Here is a 21,754-nt window from a genome sequence, read left to right on the forward strand (position 1 = left end):
CCCGTGTGTGGAGAGTGCTTAAAAATAAAATCCTCAAGAAAATAAAGAGAAAGAAGGAGATAGGAACACTTTTAAGACCTTTTTTGCACAGTGAATAAACCTAGTATTAACATTTTGGAAAGAAGTATTATCTTAAGATTTTCATCAGTGGTCTTGATAAATTCTGGCCATTCTGTGTAGCCAAATGGATATGATCATGTAGTCAGCCTTCTCAGAGCTCCAAAGTTGTCAAGAATATCACTACTAAGTGAAAAATTAAAGAGGTAATAAACAATGAGGTAGAAGTTACAGAGAGGCTTGCCTGGTTACCCAGCAAATATGAACACACAATTTTAAGTTCTTTTTTGTTACTTTTAGAAGTGGGGAAGCAGATACTCCTCTTGTCTTCAGGAATAAAATGGATTCTTCTACTAAATGTAATTCAAGTAGATTTAGCTTATGTTGAGAATGATTATTTAAACTGCTTAGCGTCCATAGATACAGCAGATACTGATGGATTATTTCACTGAATTAATCTAAATAGAATGTGAGAGATTATGTTGGCAGCATTAAGAGATTACTACTCTGTCACTGTGCAGCCCAAGTCCATCTTTGAGCGTTTGAGGAGGCTGCACGCTGACAAAGAAGAAAGCATTGACTTCAGAAGGTATTACCGTGTTCCTGTGTGACACAGGCAGGGCTCACTTCAAAACATGAATCCCAAGGGCCATCAGTGGGGGAAAAAAAAAAAAAAAAAACACTCCCCAATCATGGAGAGCCCTTCTAGAAATATTCTGGTTCCTTAATGCAAAGACTTTTTTTTTTTTTCCCAACTAATAACATGATAAAAAGACCTGTATTGAAATCCGTTTTCCTTTCCAGTGAGGAACTGTTTCTGAAGTATTGCTTTCAGATGCTTAGGGGACCTTTTAATTTTTCTTCTACAGAATAGACCCTATTCTACAATTATATTCTGGTCACTCTGGCAAAGTTTTTTTCTCTTGGTTCCTAGGAACAAAGGCATTGGCTATGTGAGATGGGGAGAGGGGAAATCGTAAGTGCCACTACAGGATGCTGGCATTTTCTAATGGAGGGGAAGGCAGGTGGGGAAAAAGAACTAAATTTGCTAATCTAACTGAATATCCTTGGCAGCAGTCCTTGAAAGCAATCCCACAGAGATGCAAATTTCTCCTGTGTTGAAAAAGATTCTGCAACTATCTTCATAAATCCTAAATTACACTTAACTCTAACCTGCCTACTTAAAAATTTCCCCTTGATCATGAAGTAAATCCTTTGGGCTGCTTTAGTTCTCACTGTCCTTTAGTTTTAAGTTAGCTAGTTACCACACTTTCCCTTCATTGATCTACCATCTCTTAAGCAGAATCTGCCTATCTCCTTATATAATGGACTTACAGAAGTTTGGCTGTGTTGTATTTCTTTTCTCTTCTTTTTTTTTTTTTAAAGATTTTATTTATTTATTTGTCAGAGAAAGAGAACACAAGCAGGGAGAGCGGCAGGCAGAGGGAGAAGCAGGCTCCCGGCAGCCCAGTGCTAGACTCGATCCCAGGACTCTAGGGTCAGGACTGAGCTGAAGGTGGATGTTTAAACTGACTGAGCCACTCAGGTGTCCCTGCTATCTTGTATTTTTAATTTAAGGATCTAGAATTATGTAGGTTGCCTTGTTTTTTGTTGTTTTGTTTTGTTTTAATTCTTTGGTGGACACTCTTCCCCATAAGTTCGTTTAAGCATCTGTTTCAAAGAGCAAAGTGAACTTGGAAGTACTCCTGTTTGTACATATGAGTTTAATAAATTAGGCTAAGCTATAGCATGTTTGCCTACTGTGGTCTGAAATGACAAGGCAGGCAGGCTTTGTGAAGGAGCCATGGGATTCATATTTTTCATGAGTCTGAGATCCTGTTCATCTCCAACCAGGAAGGGAGAAAGCGTTAGTCAGGAATACATGAATAAACCAGATTCTGTATGAGCTGCATGTGTATATTCATAATTGGCTTTCAAAACAGTCAGTTCTCGGAATACTCATTGCAAAAACCAACTCTGTATTTTAAAATGCGTTTCAAACCCAAGCAGAAGTAAGTGCTGTGTTCTGCCATGTTCTGGCTTGGATCTGTTCACCTAAGAAAGCAAAAGAGGTGTGGGGTTGCTGTTTCAGAGGGACTCCATTCTAACCCCTTCATTAGCTCCATGATTTTCTGTTACATACATTCACTTCCCTTAATCAGAAAGGAAAACAGAAAATAGACAATGTAACCTTTTGCCAGAGATAGTTTGTCACCCCATCTTCGTGGCTTTCACTTCCTCGTGGAATATATTTCTATGTGGGACAGAGATCCAGAGAGCAAAAAATAATGTAGGCAAAGTCACTATCCCTAGGAACCTTTATTTTCTGTGTTTGAAATTTTTTATTGACTTTTCCAGGTACAGGACACTTCCTTTATTCTCTGTATTGTGGTGATACAACCGGAAATACCTGTCAAACAACTGAAGAACCTCAACACTGTCCCCAGCAGCAAGCTGCTGTACCACCGGCTGGACCTTCTGGGCCAGCCTAGTGCTTGCCTTCACTTCAAGCAGTTGGCCACTCTAGGTAAAGCCCCTGCTCTTTCCAGCGTCCTGCGTGGGCTGACTCATAGCACCTCACTGTAAATATCCATTTGAATTAAAAAACCAACCTGAACCACACAAAAACCCAGGTACTGAACAGCAGCAGTGCCAGGCGGGGGCTACAGATGTGGAAACCATGGGACGCCTTGCCGTAGATCTGGTTCTCCAGCAGATAAAAAGACAAGGGGTTTGGGTGCTGATTTCTTCAGGATGGGCTCTAAGGAGAAACAGGGGAAGAAGGGAGGGAAATAGGATAGCCAAGGAGAAAGCAAGCAAGAGCCTGATCTTAGGTGAAGTTCCAGCCTCAGCCTGTTGCTATAGGGGGGCTTTGGAGTGTCAGTGACACTGCAGAGGTTGCCCAGACTCGAGGGAGGGAGCGGGACTTTCATATCGCTTTGTATCTTTCAGCTCTCTGCTAACGCTAGGCAAGAGGTTTTCGGAGTATGACCCAGTATGACCCATTAGAGGCAAGCACTGAGAGACGGAGATAAAGAGATACAGGACTAGGGGGTAAAAGGTGGAGAAATAGTAAAGAGGGTCCAAGGGTAGCATTCCAGTAGAACATATCTGTGTCTACCACAGGTCCCTGGCTTCAAAAAGGGCTTAGCAAATAGACGAATAATTCAAAGGAAGGGAAAGGGAGTCGACACGTGTAGGTACCATGTACTTTGCTTTCATCATTTGAGTTGACCTATTACAGAGGTAGTAATAGGTCAAGTAGTCGTAGCAAGGTTCCTCCCGTGCCAAGGGGCCACCTCTCTTATTGCATGCCACCACGTGCCAGGCACATCCTGGGCATTTGTGTGGTTCTCCTAGTACTACAAAACGGGCATTCTCTTTTTCACCATTGAGAATCCTTCGGGTTCAAAAAACTAAGACTCATTAGACCACAGGCAAGCTGAGTAAAAGGGGCAGAGGCAGGAAGAGGTTCAAGGAAGGCAGTCCCCAGTCCCTCGATTCCACACAGAGCCCTTGTGTTCAGGTTCCATCTTTTAAATTCCATCCTATAGAGTTTCTGTCTGGTTTTGAGATGAGGAGAGCAGGCCAGACGGAGTCGTCTCTCCTGTGGCACGTTCGAACAACGTAGACAACTTGAGGAAGGCCAGAGAGGTCGGTCAGAAAAGGCTGGCTTTTACATTTTCTTTGGTTTTCACTTAGGTTTTGAGGTTTTGTCTTTGGCTTTTACACAAAAGAGCGTATGTACCCTTTAATTCATATTTTGAAGAGATACTCCCTGAATAGCCAACAAGATTGGCATGATTTTCTCAAATGCTGTGGGAACAAGGTCAGCACAACCACGGACAAAAATGAGGTCACTGTTTTTGAAATTTGAGATCGAAAAGTGCAGGAATACTCCTAGATGAGAAAAAGCTCAGATTTTTTTTTTTAAATCTCCTTTGCATAATCCCTTCCTGCTACACTGTTCGCTAATGGTAGCTGTTACTATGGCTGTGGAGCCCTCGAAACACGGCTAGTCCAAGTTGAGATTTACTTCAAATGTAGAATACTTAATTTTTTTTTCAGGTGTTTTTTTTTTTTAATAATTTTTTAAATTTTTTATTTTTTATATAAACATATATTTTTATCCCCAGGGGTACAGGTCTGTGAATCACCAGATTTACACACTTCACAGCACTCACCAAAGCACATACCCTCCCCAATGTCCATAACCCCACCCCCCTTCTCCCTAGAATACTTAATTTTTATGTGAAGCGATGTTTTGGTTATATTGGATTTCATAAAATACACTAGGAAAATTACTTTAACCTGTTTTTATTGAATGTGGCTCCTGGAAAATGTCATATTACACTTGAGGATCGCTTCATATTCTAGTTGGGCGGGGCTGCGTCAGAGAGGGGCTCGTACAACATAGGGTTTATCAACTCAGAGACTTAACGCGGGACGAACGGATTAATTCTAGATCACACTGACAGACCGTAGGCCAGGCTTTGACTTCACCGGACAATCCTTCCGCTATAGCACCCAACTTCACCTTGGCTGTAGAACCTCCTCAGGACCCCTGAAGGGGTCATCAAGGACAGGTTAGTATCAATTGGTAATGAAAAATGAAGCAAGATATTTAAACTAGAATGGAAAGGGAACGAAAAAGAAGGGAGACGATGGCAAAGAAGTGGTGTCCGTCTAGGTTCATCGATGATGGGGATTTGGAGGTGAGGTGTTGAATCTTCGTTGGAGTGCCAGCAGGAGGGCTGAAGGAGGGGCGTTGTCTGTCTGGGTGCACAAAGATGAATTTTTTAACTGTACGTTGTCCAGTGCAGTTAAGTATACATTTATGAGTGTTGCTTTATGTGTCTACCTCCTAGACACAAAGCTTTGGGTTCTGTGTCTTGGTTCTTCTCTCCCTCGATCCAGGTCACTGCAGCGGCCTTGGCTCAAATGCCCAGTCTTGGTTCTTCTCTCCCTCAATCCAAGTCCCTGCAGCGGCCTTGGCTCAAATGCCCAGTCTCTGTCAGTACAAGAAAGGCCCACTCCCAAAGTGTGTCTCCCCTGAATCTCTGGCCCTACTCCTTTGTCCCTGAAAGTATTAGGGATTGCCTTTTGACATTATTACATTATTGTATTGCTCTCTTTTTGGTTATTTTCCTCTTTTTAAAAATTTCTGTTCTCCCAACTGGTTCCTAAGCTCTTTGAGGGGGACAGTCCTCTCTGTCTGGTGCATCTTGGCCCAGAAGGCCCCATGAGCATATGCACATGAATCCATAGCCCGCTGCTAGGCAACCAAACCTTTTAAGCTTCTGGTTTTCTTCTCCTTGATAGGACTATAATACTAATCTCCCCGGCTGTCCCACATGGTATCATGAGAATTAAATCAGTCATAGCATCACTGGAAGCACTTTCTTCTGATAATGGCAGACTATGTAATTCTGACCTAGCCTACTGAGGACAACTGAAAATGGATGGAAACGTGGAAAAAAATAAATCTTTCTTGAAAAGTAGCAAAACTAACATGATAGCTAGGAACTAGACCAAAGTCCAGGAGAATATAAGAAACGAGAGAAGAAAGACTGTATGTAAAGCCACGTTTGCAATGTACCTATTTACCAATCCAGAAGAAACAACTGGGAAATTAAACTGTTAAGTTAAACAGCTGGGAAATAAGCTAGTAGCTTCTTAGGGCTAGGAGCAGAGGCAGCATTCAAATCCAAGGCCCCCGTGATGTGGAGGCTAACACATGAAAACCCTTACTCTCATCCACCGCCCATACTGTGGTCTTTTAGCAGAGATCCTAAAGAACTGCCATCTTTGGGGTAAGTGTGTGATTGCACCTGAAAAAGTCCTTCATTTGGGATGCCTGTTCACCCGAGTGGTCTAAGGGACCTCACACAGGAACTAGTCATGTCCTAGTTGAATATCAAAGTCCCACACTGCCGCATGGAGGCCAGCGTTCCATTGTCTCACTGAGAGCAGCCTCCACCTTACCACCCTGCCTCATCCTGGGGTCTGGTGCCCGGCAGAATCAAGTAACAGTCCTTTCTAGAGGAAGGACTTCCCCCATCCTATTAGGACCCTCCTCTTCTGTACAAATTCGTTTTTAAGTACAGTGTCCTATACGGTCAAAGATAGCCAGGCCACCAGGAACTAAGGGACTATGAGTGAGAACTAACCAACTAACTAACTAACCTGTACATTTAAATGACATTAGACACAGGATCGTAGACAGTGCTTTCCAAAAGCTTCTGAAACTACAAAATTGGACAGGGGGAAATTTCACAGGTAGAGATGGAGTGTTTTGTTTCATAATGTAATTCATTGTGAGAATTTATGTCTTAGATAGAGAACTGGGCTTTCCTCTTAGATAGGGCCAGCAATCGAATTATATATACAGTAACTATTCTAGTCCTATAAATTTTTGTTTATGCCAAGTTTGGCTATTCCTGTCTGAAAGAATAATTTTTTTTTATTTTTGCCTTGACTCCACCATTCCGTTTTTCCTTCTTTTGAAATATCAGTACCAATATGAGTAATAGTAGTTACCACTCACAAGACGTTCATCATCTGCCAAGCACCGCCCTACGTGCTTTCCATTTCTTGACTCATTGGCTTTGCATAAAGTAACTGATGTACTTCTCCCCGTAACTGTGAGTTTGATTCCGTAATTTCTGACTTTGCAGATGACAAAACCATCACATGTATTTACAACTTTATCCAGCATCACGTGGGCAGGAAACGGTGGAACCCAGATTCAACCAGTGTGGCTCCATGGCCCCGTGCTGCCTCCTTGACCCCAAGAAGTGTGAGATAGTATATGTAGATCTAAGATATTTTAAGCACGTGAGTTTATTTGTACATTTGTCTCTTTGGTTCACTCACGACTAGAAACTCCCTGAAGGGAGAGAATGAGGGTTGTTTCCTTCTTCACGCCTGCTTGTGTCGAGTCTTCGCTTTCCTTACGGAAGACTTGAAGCCACCAAGGCTAACAGAATGGCAGAGGCTTCGTGATGCCTGAGATGAAGTCTCGGCGTTCTCAGACCTGCTTTGTTTGCTTCTCTTTCAGAAAGTCCGACCGTCATGCTGTCCGCCGGCAGCTTTTCCTCTCCGTACGAACACCTCAGCCAGCCGGAGACAAAGCGCATGGTGGAGCACTACACAGCCTATCTCAGCGACAACACCCGTCTCATTGCTAACCCAGGGCTCAAAGTGAGTGCTGGCCCGGGGCCCCGCTTCTGGGGTGCCCCTCCGCAGGCCTGGGAGGGGGCGCTGGCGGGGAACCTTTGAAGTAGGAAGCCCAGCCCTGGGTCTGTGCCTCTCAGCTGGAGAGCCTCGAAAGGCAGCGTGTGGCCCCCAGGAGGCTGGTTGGCGCTGACCCTTCTGGCGGATTAAGAAGCCCTGTGGGCCAGATGAAGAATCTCTTTCAGGCCTCGGAGGCACTAGGGGTTTTCTAGGTAGGGGGGTGTGATTCAGAGATCAGTGGAACTTTCCCAACCCCGTTTTTCCCAGGGGAAAGAAGGAAAGTGCCCCCATGGTCTGTTGAGGTAAACATGATGAAGTTTAAGGAGCAGAGATGCAGCAGGGTGCGTGTGTGTGTGCGTGTGCGCGTGCCCGTGGGTGTACATACGTATGTGTAATGCTTCACTATAGGATCCTTCCTCTTAAACGCAGAAAGCCTCGCGAGGATGAACAACTGAGTAAATCACACATCCCTGACTGTGTTTCAGTAAGCTTTTGTTTTCACCAAGTTTGGCTGTATCCATCTGCTGTGGAAAGATTTTTGAGAAGTAATTGGGCTTGGCTTCTCTGCAAGAGAGCTTTGGGAAGCCCTGCCAGCAGCCCACTCTCTTTTCATGTGCGTCTTAAAGGATCCCTGCTATGTCTTCCTTTGTTTCCCAGTTCTCTGTCAGGAATGAAGTAATGGCCACCAGCCACGTCACAGATGAATGGATGACACAGATGGAAATGAGTAGCCTGAACACATACATTGTCCGCCGTTACATAGCAACGCCCAATGGCGTCCTTAGAATTTATCCTGGTTCCCTCATGGACAAAGCATTTGATCCCACAAGGAGACAATGGTGAGTTTTAGGGGCTTCCATTATCAAAGGTTCCCCCAAATCCTGGAGAGACATGATAAGTACATACAATAAAGCAACTTCAGGCAGACACAGTAAAGCAGATGCTTTTATGGCAGTGAAAACATATTTTGAGGTTTTTTTTTTAAATGCAGTATTAACAACAGCGTTGTGGGTTTCCTCTGTCGACAACGTTTTTATCTCTTCATTGAAATTTTGAGACTGAAATGTTTTGTTACTTGGCCATTTCAATTCCTAGCATTTTTGTGAGTCCTGTCTTGCATGCAGTTTGCCCGTAGAGGGGATGTTTAATGTCCCTGCACATGACGATGGCATCAAATTACTGCCCTTCTATGACCTATGAAGAGTAAACAAGTATAAATCCTTTTTTTTTTCTTTTTACCTCTGTGCATTATTTTTACTCAGATTTTCAAAAACAAAAGCTAGTCAGGGGGTCTAGAACAGGGGCAACTTGGGCATAAAAACAGGATTTCTGGTCTCATGCTGCTTAGTAACTGCGTCACTTGTGAGTTGGCTAACATTTGTACTGTCCATACCAATCCAGAGGGCAGTTTCATGGGCCAAATTCTATTTGTTTCTACTTCATTTATTGATTTCTTTTTATATCAGGCTCTAAAACATCTATACTATAGTTCTTACGAAACTCAAATGTATAGTGAGTTGAGCGTCTCTTACAGAAGAATTTCAGATTTTCTTGACCTCCTGTCCTGCTACAGTCAGAGAGAAGAGATTGGAATCCTTTTGAGCTCTAATGTAACGTAGGCACAATTCATGATAAATGCTTTTTAGAGTTAAAGGTTCACTTCTCTTTGACATTTACAGAGGAGTTTTTCATACCCTAAAACAACGTGACTTTCTCTTGTCTCTGTCAGGTATCTCCATGCAGTAGCTAATCCAGGTTTGATTTCTCTGACTGGCCCTTACTTAGATGTTGGAGGAGCTGGCTATGTGGTAACCATCAGTCACACAATCCATTCATCCAGGTAATAATTTCTTAGTCCTTTTTTAAGCATATCAAGGATATTTTGAGAATTTGAAAGTCCAGTAGATACCCAAGGATTAATGACATGACCTTTGATGGGAGGCAGTCTGGAGTCTGAATATCTTCTCTAGCTGTGTCATTTTGGATTCCCTGAGCTTCCTCCCGTCCTCTGTGAAATGGGGGTAATATCTACCTCACAAAGTTATCATGTGGTTGAGTAAATGAAAAGCTCTTGGCCGCCTTCTCATGAAGAAGAAAAGAGATGTTAGATTCAGTAGGGCAGTTGTAGAAATACCACTCTTCACCAGTTGAGGAAACCCCAACAAGATCCTGACAGTTATTACCAGAGAGCATTTTCCTAAGCAGAGGAGTCTGTTCAGTGAAGGAAAAAAAAAGTATCAATTTCCCAGTGTTATTACCTCTTTTATTTTGGTCTAACTTTTTAGAATATCAGAGTTTGTAGTTATTGTCACTGTCCTTATACTGTCTTCTTGAAAACTAATTTTGCAAATTGATTTTCCAAGAATGCTATTAGATGTCAGTATCACTGTAAATATATTTTGGGTGCTTTATATTTCAGGCCTTGGAGGTTTCAGTATTTAAGCAACAAATGGCAGTGAAATGTTGGGTAGAAAGACAAGTCACATAGGTTGTTTTAATGCCTTCGTTATACAAAGAGGTGTTTCTCTCTGGCAACCAAGAAAGCCCATATTTTGGCTGGGACCCGTAATGATGCCTTAAAACTTATAGGAGACAGATTTTTTCTTGCTTAACTTGATGCTGTTCACTGGTGCTCATTATATATCAAATGATTGACATTCAGGAGAATTCTTCTAATGCAAGTTCATTGGGGGCAAGAACTGGGAAGCAGTGCTGTGTCGGAATTTCAATATCATGACCTGTGTCTCCCTGGAAAGCAGGGGCCTGCCGCCAGCCAAATAGTGATTGCTTTGCAGGGCCTGGGGTCTGTATGTCTCTGTCACATATAAACAAGTAAATACTCATTTAGAACAGAACTTCGCAGTGTTCTCATTAACGGACCATCTGTCAGGTCTGCATCTCCTGTTGTCTGCGTAGTGAGACTTGACATCTCTCCCATGTCGTATCATCGGTTGGGAAGAAGTAAACAAAGGTGGTTTCTTTGAGGAGAAGGCAGCCACCTTGGTCTTCGATGACAATGACAGTGGGCCAGCCCTGGGCTTCCAATCTTGGGGGTGCAGGAGGCAGGAAGAGAATGGCTGCCTGTGTGTCTTACTTGGTATTGGCTCTGTCCCGCTGTGCCACCTGGTAGTCGTTAGCAAGTGCTATGATCTTTTCCTTCCATATGGTACTTCTCGTGGGGCGAGGGGTGGGGGCGATGGGCGGTGGCGGGGGGCACATGGGGAGGGCGTGGCCACAGGGAGGTGTGCAGATTTTAACGCACTTTACATTTGTGTACATGTTGTTAAAATTTGAATAGGTAGGAGAAGCTTCATTTAGCTGATTTATAAGTATTTCCGGTGTCAGCCCAAAAGAAGCATGATGGCGATACGGGATTTTAAGTTAGGAAAACCCTCCCTTCCCTTCCCTTCCCTTATGTGTGGCTGCTTTCTTCAGTGTGCTTCACCTGTACAGCTGTTTGACTTAATCAAGAGTGAAAATCAGCCGCTGCACTCCCGGATTCTGTCCACCAGTTGCTGAGACTGTGTTCCGGGAATAAGGATCTGCTCTTACCTTGATCAGTATGCAGTCCCATGGACTCGATCATTTGAATATTTGCCTCAGAGCTGAGCGTGATTTTATTATTGAGAGCTGTGTTTTTTTGCTCAGCAGAGTTTAGAATGCAGGGCAGCCTCCCCTTCTGGTTGTCAACCAGAGCAGCTGTGGCTTTAATGGATGCGTTGCTAGACGACCTGTGCAGAGGTGCTTTTCTCAAGCACTTCCCGGTGATTTTGGTCTCATGCACCAACCTGAGAACCTGACCTCCTCCTAAGATGTGTTCCTACTCTGAAAAAGTATATTTGCCATTTGCTGCTTTTGTGACTATGAACGAGTTCCGTTTTGCCTTGGTTCCCTCACCCTTGAAGGAAGGATATTAGGGCCTGTCTCAAATGATTAGGGATTATGTTACATAATACACCTGAAGCTCTTAGAGGGATGCCTGGCACACAGTAAGGGTTTGATAAATGTTAAATACCTGTATTCTGACTATGTTCCATGAGTTCTCAAAGCCTCATTCATGAAACAAGGCGACGATGCCTGTGTTGAACTGATATAATGAGAATTACAGATGATGCCTCTGCAGTGTTTAGCACTGTGCTTGACAGTGTCGAGTCCCAAATAAGTGACAGTGACTTTGAATATCATGTTATTTCTGCTTTAAACCTCTGGCATTTTAATAGATCAGAAAAGAGAACTAAACTTCAGCAGGTCACGAAGCCCTCTCATTCAGCTTTGGTTTTCAGAAGTTATCACTGATACCTTGGGGAGGGGCTTTTCTAATGCAGCATTCACTTATCCTAGTAACTGCCTTGGGATTCTCCATGAGCATTATTAATAGCCTGAGAATCTAGGTGTGCATTGTCTGGAGAATGTTAATGCTAACAGAGATGATGAAGTACCATCAGTGATTAAGGGACTGGTCAGATGAGTCTTAGGCAGCAAAAATCTCACAGAAGTGCTGCAAACAGCGAGGTCCTTTGTACCTTGAAATGTAGGCTTGGTTTGATTTTTCTGTGGTATTCTTTATGCGTTGCTATGGTAACTGTACATTTTCAAAATGCAGGTAAAAATATGAACGCTAGGCTTACATGGGGAATACGCAAGCTTTTCCTTCAGCGTGTTGAGCACATTGGAGCAGATGGCAGTTACACAGGGGAAGTTTAGAAACAAAATTAACTTGTCCCAGAAAAACCTGAGTTGCATTTTTCACCGAGTCCATTCTCGTATTGTAGGAAGAGCCAGAACCGGTATCTCCATCGTAAATAAAAGGTGGTCAATCTTGTTTAAGTCTTTCAGCCATTCTAAGCCTGATTTTCCCCTTATAAAATGGGAACTATAATTCCTTCCTGGCATTGTCACAGGAAATTGAATAGGTCATGAAAAATGGCTTGGAAACTCTTAAATGTCCTTCATCTTTAAGGAAGCAATGGACCATACTAGTTAGGAGCGTAAGCTCTGAAGTTGAAGACCCTGAGCTTACATTCTTGGTTCCACTAGTTAGTCACTCTGTGACTTTGGCCAAATACTTAACGTTTCCATAAAGTTTTTGTGAGAAGCAATTGAAATGATGTATTCAAATGCCCACCAGAGCACCTATAAATTGTGAACACTCGGTAAATATTATCATAATGACGCCCACTGTTTAGACACCTCACTTTTTCCTGGACAAGTAAGAGAGGTTTAGACTTCTTTGGACTGATACTTCAGTAAAACAGTATTTGTTCTAAAACACAAATCCCATGTAGGGTAAGCAAGTCTTGGATTTCTTCTGTGGTAGAATTTAAGTGGCTTCAGTAACAACAGAAAGCTTTTTTTTTTTTTTTAAATGTTCAGTTAGCCAGCATATAATAGTGATGTAGCGTTCATCAATTCATTAATTGTAGATAACACCCAGGGCTCATCACATTCCATGCCCTCCTTAATGCCCATCACCCAGTTATCCCATTCCCCCTATGCCCTTCCCTCCAGCAACCCTCAGTTTGTTTCCCCAAGTCCAGAGTCTCTCCTGGTTGTCGCCCTCTCTGATTTCTTCCCATTGAGTTTTCCCTCCCTTCCCCTCCACACTGTTCCTTCTGTTCCACATGAGTGAAACCATACGATAATTGTCTTTCCCTGCTTGGAATATTACTCAGCCATCAGAAGGGATGAATACGTATCACTTGCGAGGACATGGATGGAACCAGAGGGGATGATGCTAAGTGAACTAAAGCAGAACAATAGAAAGCTCTTTGTGAGGAAATAACCTTTCAGAGATAATCCCACAATATGGTCCTCGTTCATCTCCTGCCAAACAATTTTGACAGCAAAGCTCTGGCAGAAATTTCACTGTGGGTCAAGGTCCCTTCTAGTGGTTTTCAGGGGTTTTTTATTGGGGGTTGGAGGGCGGGGAGTGAAGGTTGGAAATGATGTAAGTTAGTATCAATGTTGACAGTACCTAGAAGGGGACAGTTGTCTACATAACGAAGCTAATTTCAGTCCCAAGTTTTGATTTTCCAAAAGTTTATTTTCCTTTGGGAAGTTTCTTCTGAGCATCCCAATTACTGTTTTTAAGATTATTGTCTATAAGAGCCCCATTTTTCTGTCGGTACTTCATAAGAAATCAGGCAGGTGGATGATAGTAATAATGGGCCCCTATAATGTCCCATGTTGGGTAAATCCTACACATTCCTAGCCACAAAGGTCCAGGAGCTCACTGTCCAGATAACCCAAACCTTTACAAGTGCCTGTGATTGTAGATTAGAAGGAACCAAGGTTCCAGGTGAGAAGCGCATGCTTCTGATGCAGCTAGCTTTTCTCTGGAAGAACAGTAGGTTGACTCTCTGTCTGGGTCTCAGCTTTAAGCCCTGGTTGGTTTTCTTTAGAGTATCTTCTTTTTACTGGGTATTTTGGATAGGTTAGGTAGCTTGCTAAAGCCCAGTAAACTCACTGGTTCATTAAGATCGAGGACAGCCTTGTGAGGTAGAGACTACTCTCCCCACTTTCACATCAAAAAAACTGAGTCTTGGGAAGGTTACATAGCTTCCCAGGAGTTACATACATGGAAACCAAGAGGAGCCGGGATTTGACCCCAGATCTGCTTGGTTCCACAGCTAAAAGGTTAGCAAGCACCATGTGGTACTACTCAACTTTATCCTCTTTGGTGCTTGTCTTTCTGAAGGTAGCATTTTAGATTGGAGAAGAAACTGGCCTGTGAACCAGGTGAGTTTCGTTCTAGAATCAGAGCTGTGTTTTGAGTAGCGCCAACCTTAGTGTCCTAGAAAGAAGATGAGGCCTAGTCCTTCACTGAGTTTTGTATGAGGTTACACTAGTCAGTTAACCTCTATGAGATCCCAGTGTCCTTATCAATAAAATGAGGGCAATCATTAAAGGGATCACTCAGGCTCCTTGTGGTCTGGAGGTCCCTTGTTGGGAGGAACCAAAGTAGTCCTGTGTCCAGTCTCCTGCTGATGCCTCTTCCTACCACTCCCATAGTCTTGTTGAAGAATAGTCCAGCCACTGAACATGTAGAGTCAGGGTTAGTCCACAGCTGCCTGTGTTTTGGGCTGGTCTTACTAGAAAATTCTTCCTTTAACCTTAAGTTTTTCTCTCAGCAAACCTTCATATTGTGCTAAGTCAGTCATTTATTTTATTTTTTTTAAGATTATTTATTTATTTGTTTGACAGAGAGAGAGAGATCACAAGTAGGCAGAGAGGCAGGCAGAGAGAGAGAGAGAGGAGGAAGCAGGCTCCCTGCTGAGCAGAGAGCCCGATGCGGGACTCGATCCCAGAACCCTGAGATCATGACCTGAGCCGAAGGCAGCGGCTTAACCCACTGAGCCACCCAGGCGCCCAAGTCAGTCATTTAGTTGATCATTTCTATAGGGGTGAAAAATGTGGAGGAACAGTAGGCATGTATTTCTAATACCATACAGTGTCCTTACGATCGAACATAACTTTTACCTCTAACTAAGATGTGCCTCTTGTTCTCACTGATCTTTTTCATGTGAAGTACTCAGCTATCTTCCGGGCATACTGTGGCTGTGATGGGCATCGACTTCACACTTAGATACTTCTACAAGGTTCTTATGGACTTACTACCAGTTTGTAACCAAGATGGTGGCAACAAAATACGGTAAGCCCTTCAGGGACACTATTTTCTTGTCAAGCTGCAAAATACAAAGAAAATGATGTCCAATATCTCTAGTTGAATGGCAGCCACATTGTCTTGGTCAAGACCAGAAATTCAGTCTATGGCCTGGGTATTCAATTATGAAGGTTTTTTGTTCTTTCATTTTCCTAAGATACCTGGCGTTTATGGTTGAGACAAACACACTTGTCTCATAATAAGGAGAATGACTGGCACAGAATTCTCTGAAAGCTCTTGTTTCTCTCTGAGTCAATAATTAGAGGTTTTCCCGATCTTGGATGCTAGAAAGCCCAGAGGGTACTTTTGATGTTAACTTAGTTATTAAGCCAAAGTCTTTATGGGAATTTCAGGCACTGGGACTTTTACATTTCCCCAGAAAGAGGCTCAAGGAACTAAAAAAGTCTTTACCTCCTGATTTCAAAAGAACGTGTCTGATCAAAGCCAGGGTATTTCCTGGATTTAATGCAGGCCACTTTTTAAAACAGCTTTCTTCACTCTCACGGCTGCTGCTTCATATCACTGCTAAATTTCATTGGCCCTTCATAGGGAAATGCAGGGTCCGTCGCACAGTGTTATGACCCTTGCTGGGTAAAATAGAGCAGCACATAGTCTTGGGTAGAGCGGTTTCTGGCTTTGCTTATTTCCTGTTTCCATCAAATATATCTTTGTATGTCCCTGAAGGTTGTGTTTTACATATATTTATCATGAAAAGAAGAAATTGTATGGCTTACTTAAATTTTTTGCCTATAAATGCCCAAGGGCACGTCCTTCAGAGTCTCCCTCCTCTGAAGGAAGAATAAACTAGCAAAAGATTATCCTTTCAAAAGATTTTTTAACCCATCTGCCTCAGACTAAGTGGACACATTCTGTAAGAGCTAAGTGGGTAGCCTCAGAGTCAAGTGTAACTTTGTTACCATCAACTGTATACTGGGTAATCTGTCAGCTCAACAATAATGTGTCCGTTGGGGTGCCTTGGTGGTTCAGTCCCTGAAGTGTCTGACTCTTGATCTCAGCTCAGGTCTTGATCTCAGGGTCATGAGTTCTAGCCCCACTCTGGGCTCCACACTCTGCGCAGAGCCCATTTAAAAAAGTAATAATAATGTATCTCTGTCTGCCTGCCTGCAGCCGATCTTCAGTCAATTCATTTCAGTGACTTTTTACTGAGATAAATGCAATTTGTTTCGGGACTAGCAAGATAAATGCTGAGAGGGTCGAAAGTGAGTGTTCCTGAGGGATGTCCCTTGTTCTTGGCACAGGTGCTTCATAATGGAGGACCGGGGTTATCTGGTGGCACATCCAACCCTCATTGATCCCAAAGGACACGCCCCTGTGGAACAACAGCATATTACCCACAAGGTACTTGTTGCAAAGCCTGTTTGTTTAAAGCCTAGAGCTCCATGCTCCCACAGTCTGTGGCTCATTAATTACATGGCTTGTGTCTTCTGTCTGCTCAACCTTGCTAGGAGCCCTTGGTAGCAAACGACATCCTGAACCATCCCAACTTTGTCAAGAAAAACCTGTGCAACAGCTTCAGTGACAGAACAGTCCAGAGGTTTTATAAATTCAACACGAGCCTTGTGGTAAGTTGATCCCTTGCATTCTCACTTCCCATCCCACCGCGGAATAGGAAACGGAATCCTGGTTACTATCTGAATAGGACTTCGGGCTGTTGCATTGCCTGAGAATTACCGAACGATAGAACTGGACCTCAGTCCAGCTCTCCAGGTTGACCAGTACGGGGTATAAAGCCCAGAGTGGAGAAGTGAATGTTTTAAGGTCTCGCACTTGGTGTTTTGTTTTGGTTCTGTTTGTTTAAAGACTCACCCAGCCGAAATGCTTTGAAATGTCTGCTGCACTCTGTTCCCACACTCTTATGTAAATATGTGTGGCTCCATGTGTTCCCTCTTCCTGTCTTCTCGAGATCCTGCAGCCTCCCTAAATTCCTAAGGCCAAATTAGGTCATTTCTTGGTCATCCACCCAGTTAGATGGGAACTCTCATGTAGATCATCTAAAAATAACTTCATTTTTGTAGTTTAGAGCACTCTAAGTATTTGATTTGAGATCACTGCGGACTTACCTAGGTATGGTTAAAGATCTTAAGAATGTTCTTACTACTTCGCAGATGATCTTAACTGGGAAAGAACTAAAATGGGTAATGACAGAACCAACATTCAAAAAGTTATTCACAAGAAGGACGCTCCTTATTTAGAATATTTATATCATTAAATATGTAATTAAAAATTTTAAAGATGCATTGGGTTGTTTGAAAATCCTTCTCTCAGAAAAGCAGTTTCAAAAACAATTGGGGAACGGGAGAGTTTAAAAAATGAACAGGTCAGGGCGCCTGGGTGGCCCAGTGGGTTAAAGCCTCTGCCTTCAGCTTAGGTCATGATCTCGGGGTCCTGGGATCAAGCCCCACATCCATCTCTCTACTCAGCTGTGGGCCTGCTTCCTCCTCTCTCTCTGCCTGCCTCTCTGCCTACTTGTGGTCTCTGTCTGTGACAAATGAATAAATAAAATCTTGAAAAAAAAAAAAATGAACAGGTCAGTGGGATAGTGCTTTCATAGTAAAGGAACTCATGATGACTGTGTTTAGACTTCATCCCATTCTAAGGAACATGCTCCTTAAAGGAGATGTTGACACACTTGAGAGCGATGAGAAGGGAGCTGCCAGGTAAGTAGTGGTTCTAACAAAGTCTGATTTCCTCTGTGTATCTTCTACCATTGGTGCAGTGACTTCCTGAGCCTTCAGCAGACAAAGTCAGGCTACTCTGGGAGAAATTGTTCAGAAATGCAAAATTTTAGTGGAAGATGAATTAGAGTAATTTCTTAACAGCTCAAGTTATTCCAAAATGGAACTGGAGCCTTTCTGGCTAGTGGAGCTAACAGGATGATAGGCCTGTATGATTGCTGATATAGTAGGGGCGGGCGTCTTCCAGGCAGGGGAAAATTCATCTAGACCTCTAAGAATCTGTTCGGTGCCACAATTCTCCAAGTTCGGCGTAGCCTCACCGTGCACGTCGAAGGGATAACTGGCGTGGAAACGAGCATGGGATCACATAGTTGGCCTGCTACATTAGATACACATGCAGAAAAGGAGGGCCATACTCAGCCTCACAGTGCTACTCTAGAATCTTTGGTTTTCTGTATGGTAGACGGATTGGCATGTCAGGGAGCTATCATATTTTTCTTGTCATAGAATGAAGAAATGGATGCTTGTTCTAGTTATTTAACTATTCTGTTTAAATATTATTTAATATCCTGGAGGCAGGAAACTGGACTGTTAATAAGTCTGGTTTTTAAATTTTACTGTTCTAGAAGAACAGAGGTTTGTTATCCAAGGTGGAACAGGGAATGCACATTTTCTGGTGGATTAGGTTTGCCCTTGAATGCATTTTAAACTATTCCTTACCCCAAAATTGTCTTTCATTGTTTCTTGCACTTACTTTCATGTTATGATACATTGTGATGTGTTTAAAAAAAGATTACAACACAGCTATAAAAATTGTATCTGTAAAAGTGTAGATAAAAGAATATATACACAACTGTTAAATGGGAATTGGGAATGATCTCTGGTCATAAGGAAAAATTATATTTTTCCAACTTTCAGCGGTAACTCTCTATTACTTTTGTAGTCAGAAATGAAGTTTTATTGTAAGCTATTTTCAGCAGGTGGTTGAAGGGTTGTTTTCACCATGGCAGGGCTGAATCGTTGCTTGTTGTTGTCTGTCACTTCTGACACCTCCATTGTCTCCAGGGAGATTTGACAAACCTCGTGCATGGCAGCCACTGTTCGAAGTACAGACTGGCTAGGATCCCAGGAACCAATGCGTTTGTTGGCATCGTCAATGAAACGTGCGACTCGCTCGCCTTCTGTGCTTGTAGCATGGTGGATCGGCTCTGTCTCAACTGTCACCGGTAAAAATGCAGTGGGGCTCTCTTTATGCGGCTGTTGACTATCTGAACCGATGTCAGGCGTTTCGTAGCGGCATCTGCCAAATAAACAGTGCAGGTCCTGGTTATGGAGGTGTTTCCCGCTGTGCGATTTGCCGAAGAGTCGTGGATTGAGGCCAGTTATATGTTTAAACCTTTGGTCCTGACTTCCCTTTAACTGTCCCTTTTGACTAGCTCACAGTGTCTTCTGTTTTTATTCTTCTGTACAGTATAAAGTTTGTCACTGACCCTTTGCATAGTGATTTTCCTTTTACCTTTCAGAATGGAACAAAATGAATGTGAATGTCCCTGTGAGTGCCCTCTAGAGGTCAATGAGTGCACCGGCAACCTCACCAATGCAGAGAACCGGTAAAATGCACATATTGCATAAATACGTGTTTTATATCTATCTATATATATATCCTACACACACATGTATAATACATGCACATGGGAGCCTCCTTTATAGATGTGTTCTGGGTTGTGGTATAAGAAGATGATTCATTCTAATGACTTAACTGTTCACTGAGTCAGAGTTCAAGTCTTAAAACGAATCCTCGTTCAGGTTTACATTTAAACACTGTGAAAACATTTAAAATTATATGCGGTCCATACAAAAAAACTGTCAGACTGTTACCAGCATTCACGTGCATCAGATACGTTATGTACATTGAGTCACTTCGTTTTCAAATTAACCTTGTGATAGATCTGTAGGTACCTTTCATACACACACACGTGCTTATATTTAATTTAGCATTCTTTATCTTAGTGACAGATCTTATGGCCACAGTTAAATAAATTGGGATAAATCCCTTCTCTAGAGCTTAAATGAAGGAATCCTGTGTGTACTGATACACAGTTGTATGTTAAAGTGTAGAGAAAATGTCTAAAGGGACCCTCATTAAACTGCTAATAGCGATGACCTCAGAAAAGAAAGATGTAGAGTGGTAAGTCAGGAAGATAAGTTTTACTTCTGATCATACACATTCCTATTTTGTGGGATTTTTATGACTTTATATGTGTGTGTGTGTATGTATATATATATATGTATATATATGTACTTGTGTATATGTGTGTGTATATTTATTTGTATGTATGTGTATATTTGTGTATATATGTGTGTGTATATATAAATTATATATTACATATGTGTATAAAAATTATTTCTGTTGTACATAAAGATGAACAAATGGATGCTCAGAGTGGTTAAGTGATTGGCCCACGGTTCCATCCAGTTAAGTGGCCAGGATTCAAGCCCGGATCTGTCTGACGCTATCCAGGGCCAGAGGCATGATGAGTTTGGAATGTGAGCACTGTTGGTCCTAACCTGCAGACTTGCCCCTGCCTAGAAATCCAAGCTGCGAGGTCCACCAGGAGCCAGTGACGTACACAGCTCTTGACCCTGGCCTGCAGGATGCCCTTCACCAGTGTGTCAACAGCAGGTGCAGCCAGAGGATGGAGAGTGGGTAAGCCTTGCCTGGTGCTTGCTTCTACATCAGCACAGTCGCTGCGGGAGTAGAACCGAGGAGGGAGGGGTGACTGGCAGCCTCACCGAGCTTTTCTTAAAGGTGTACTAGTTTTCCAGACCCAAAAGTGATTCCTGTAAGCCTTGTATCCAGCAGACTTAATGTTGTCCAGGGTCCACTTGTTGTAGCTCTGTGACATTTGTGCTATATATCAGTCACGCCATCCGTGGATGGGAAAGTTATTCTTGAAATGAAAGGAATGAGAGGGGACATGGCCTGAAGGAGCAAGGGCCAAGGGGCAGGTATGTGACACATTATAGCTCATCGAGTCTGCTGTCTTACCAAGCAGATAGGCTTCATGGTAGCTTTGAGAATGAGAAACGATGCGTGCCCTCCTCCCTGTCTCTCCCCTCTAGGATGTTTGGGACTAGCCATCCTGGGGATAGCTCCCAGGGGTGGGCGCCGGCTGGTTGGTTTCTTGCCACTGATGATTGCCATTTGATGAAACAGTCTGTGGGTAGAAGGGGCAGCCAGTTCTACTTTCAGTGCATGTTTTAGCAGAGGAATTGTCGGGCATCAGAGATGAATTTGGGATGTCAGGCAGTAACTCAAAATCAGTTAAATTGGAGAAACACTGCATACATTCTCTTAGAAAATCGTAATTCACTTCACATATGAATAGTTCTAAGAAATTGTCAGTGAGAAAGGTGTTTAACTTAACCAGTATTTCCCCAGTTTATATGACCATTTTTCCTTCCTTCCTTTTTTTTTTTTTTTTCTTTTGAATGACCCTACACTTGGGGTCAGGCTAAAGTCTAACACATCTTGGGGCCATTTGGTCTTTTAAGATGATTTGGGATAATCCTGCACTGATCTGTGATGTGTGGATTTTGTGGAATGATCCACAGGGAGAACAGTTTTACGTCTCTCATTTCCTAGCTGTTGAGAGACATAAAACAGCTATCCCCTGGCAGACTGTTGATAGTCTTCGTTTATAAGGACAGGAAACTAAAGCTCGAGGACTTACAGCATAGTAAGTAATGGTGCTCTTGAGAGCTGTCTAATGGCCAGGTTCATATGCTGTCCTCTGCCCGGCTCTGCTTCCTGGGACACTGTGTCATCTCTCTGGCAGGGACTGCTTTGGTGTGCTGGACTGTGAGTGGTGCATGGTGGACAGCGATGGAAAGACCCACCTGGACAAATCCTACTGTGCGCCCCAGAAAGAATGCTTTGGGGGAATTGTGGGAGCCAAGAGTCCTTATGTGGATGACATGGGAGCGATAGGTATGTTGGGAACCTGGAATATTTTGATTCTATATATATATGTTATATATATATTCTTTTTTTTTTTTTTTTTGCCTCTACACTAGAACAAAACTCTTAAAATGATCCTCT

General features: G+C 42.8%; 1 protein-coding gene across 1 annotated transcript in view; it reads left to right on the plus strand.

Moving 5' to 3' along the window:
* Positions 1 to 21,754, plus strand: part of CACHD1 (cache domain containing 1) — a 205,356-nt gene that overhangs the window by 169,521 nt on the left and 14,081 nt on the right. The window contains exons 13-23 of the mRNA XM_059374985.1: positions 2,416 to 2,584; positions 7,118 to 7,260; positions 7,951 to 8,132; positions 9,023 to 9,133; positions 14,822 to 14,944; positions 16,216 to 16,315; positions 16,423 to 16,539; positions 18,718 to 18,878; positions 19,176 to 19,262; positions 20,243 to 20,359; positions 21,492 to 21,643. Of these exons, the coding sequence (XP_059230968.1) occupies positions 2,416 to 2,584; positions 7,118 to 7,260; positions 7,951 to 8,132; positions 9,023 to 9,133; positions 14,822 to 14,944; positions 16,216 to 16,315; positions 16,423 to 16,539; positions 18,718 to 18,878; positions 19,176 to 19,262; positions 20,243 to 20,359; positions 21,492 to 21,643 (1,462 nt within the window). The remainder of the gene's footprint in view (positions 1 to 2,415; positions 2,585 to 7,117; positions 7,261 to 7,950; positions 8,133 to 9,022; positions 9,134 to 14,821; positions 14,945 to 16,215; positions 16,316 to 16,422; positions 16,540 to 18,717; positions 18,879 to 19,175; positions 19,263 to 20,242; positions 20,360 to 21,491; positions 21,644 to 21,754) is intronic.

The sequence above is a fragment of the Mustela nigripes genome, chromosome 14, assembly GCF_022355385.1.
Source record: "Mustela nigripes isolate SB6536 chromosome 14, MUSNIG.SB6536, whole genome shotgun sequence".
Classification (NCBI taxonomy): Eukaryota; Metazoa; Chordata; class Mammalia; order Carnivora; family Mustelidae; genus Mustela; species Mustela nigripes.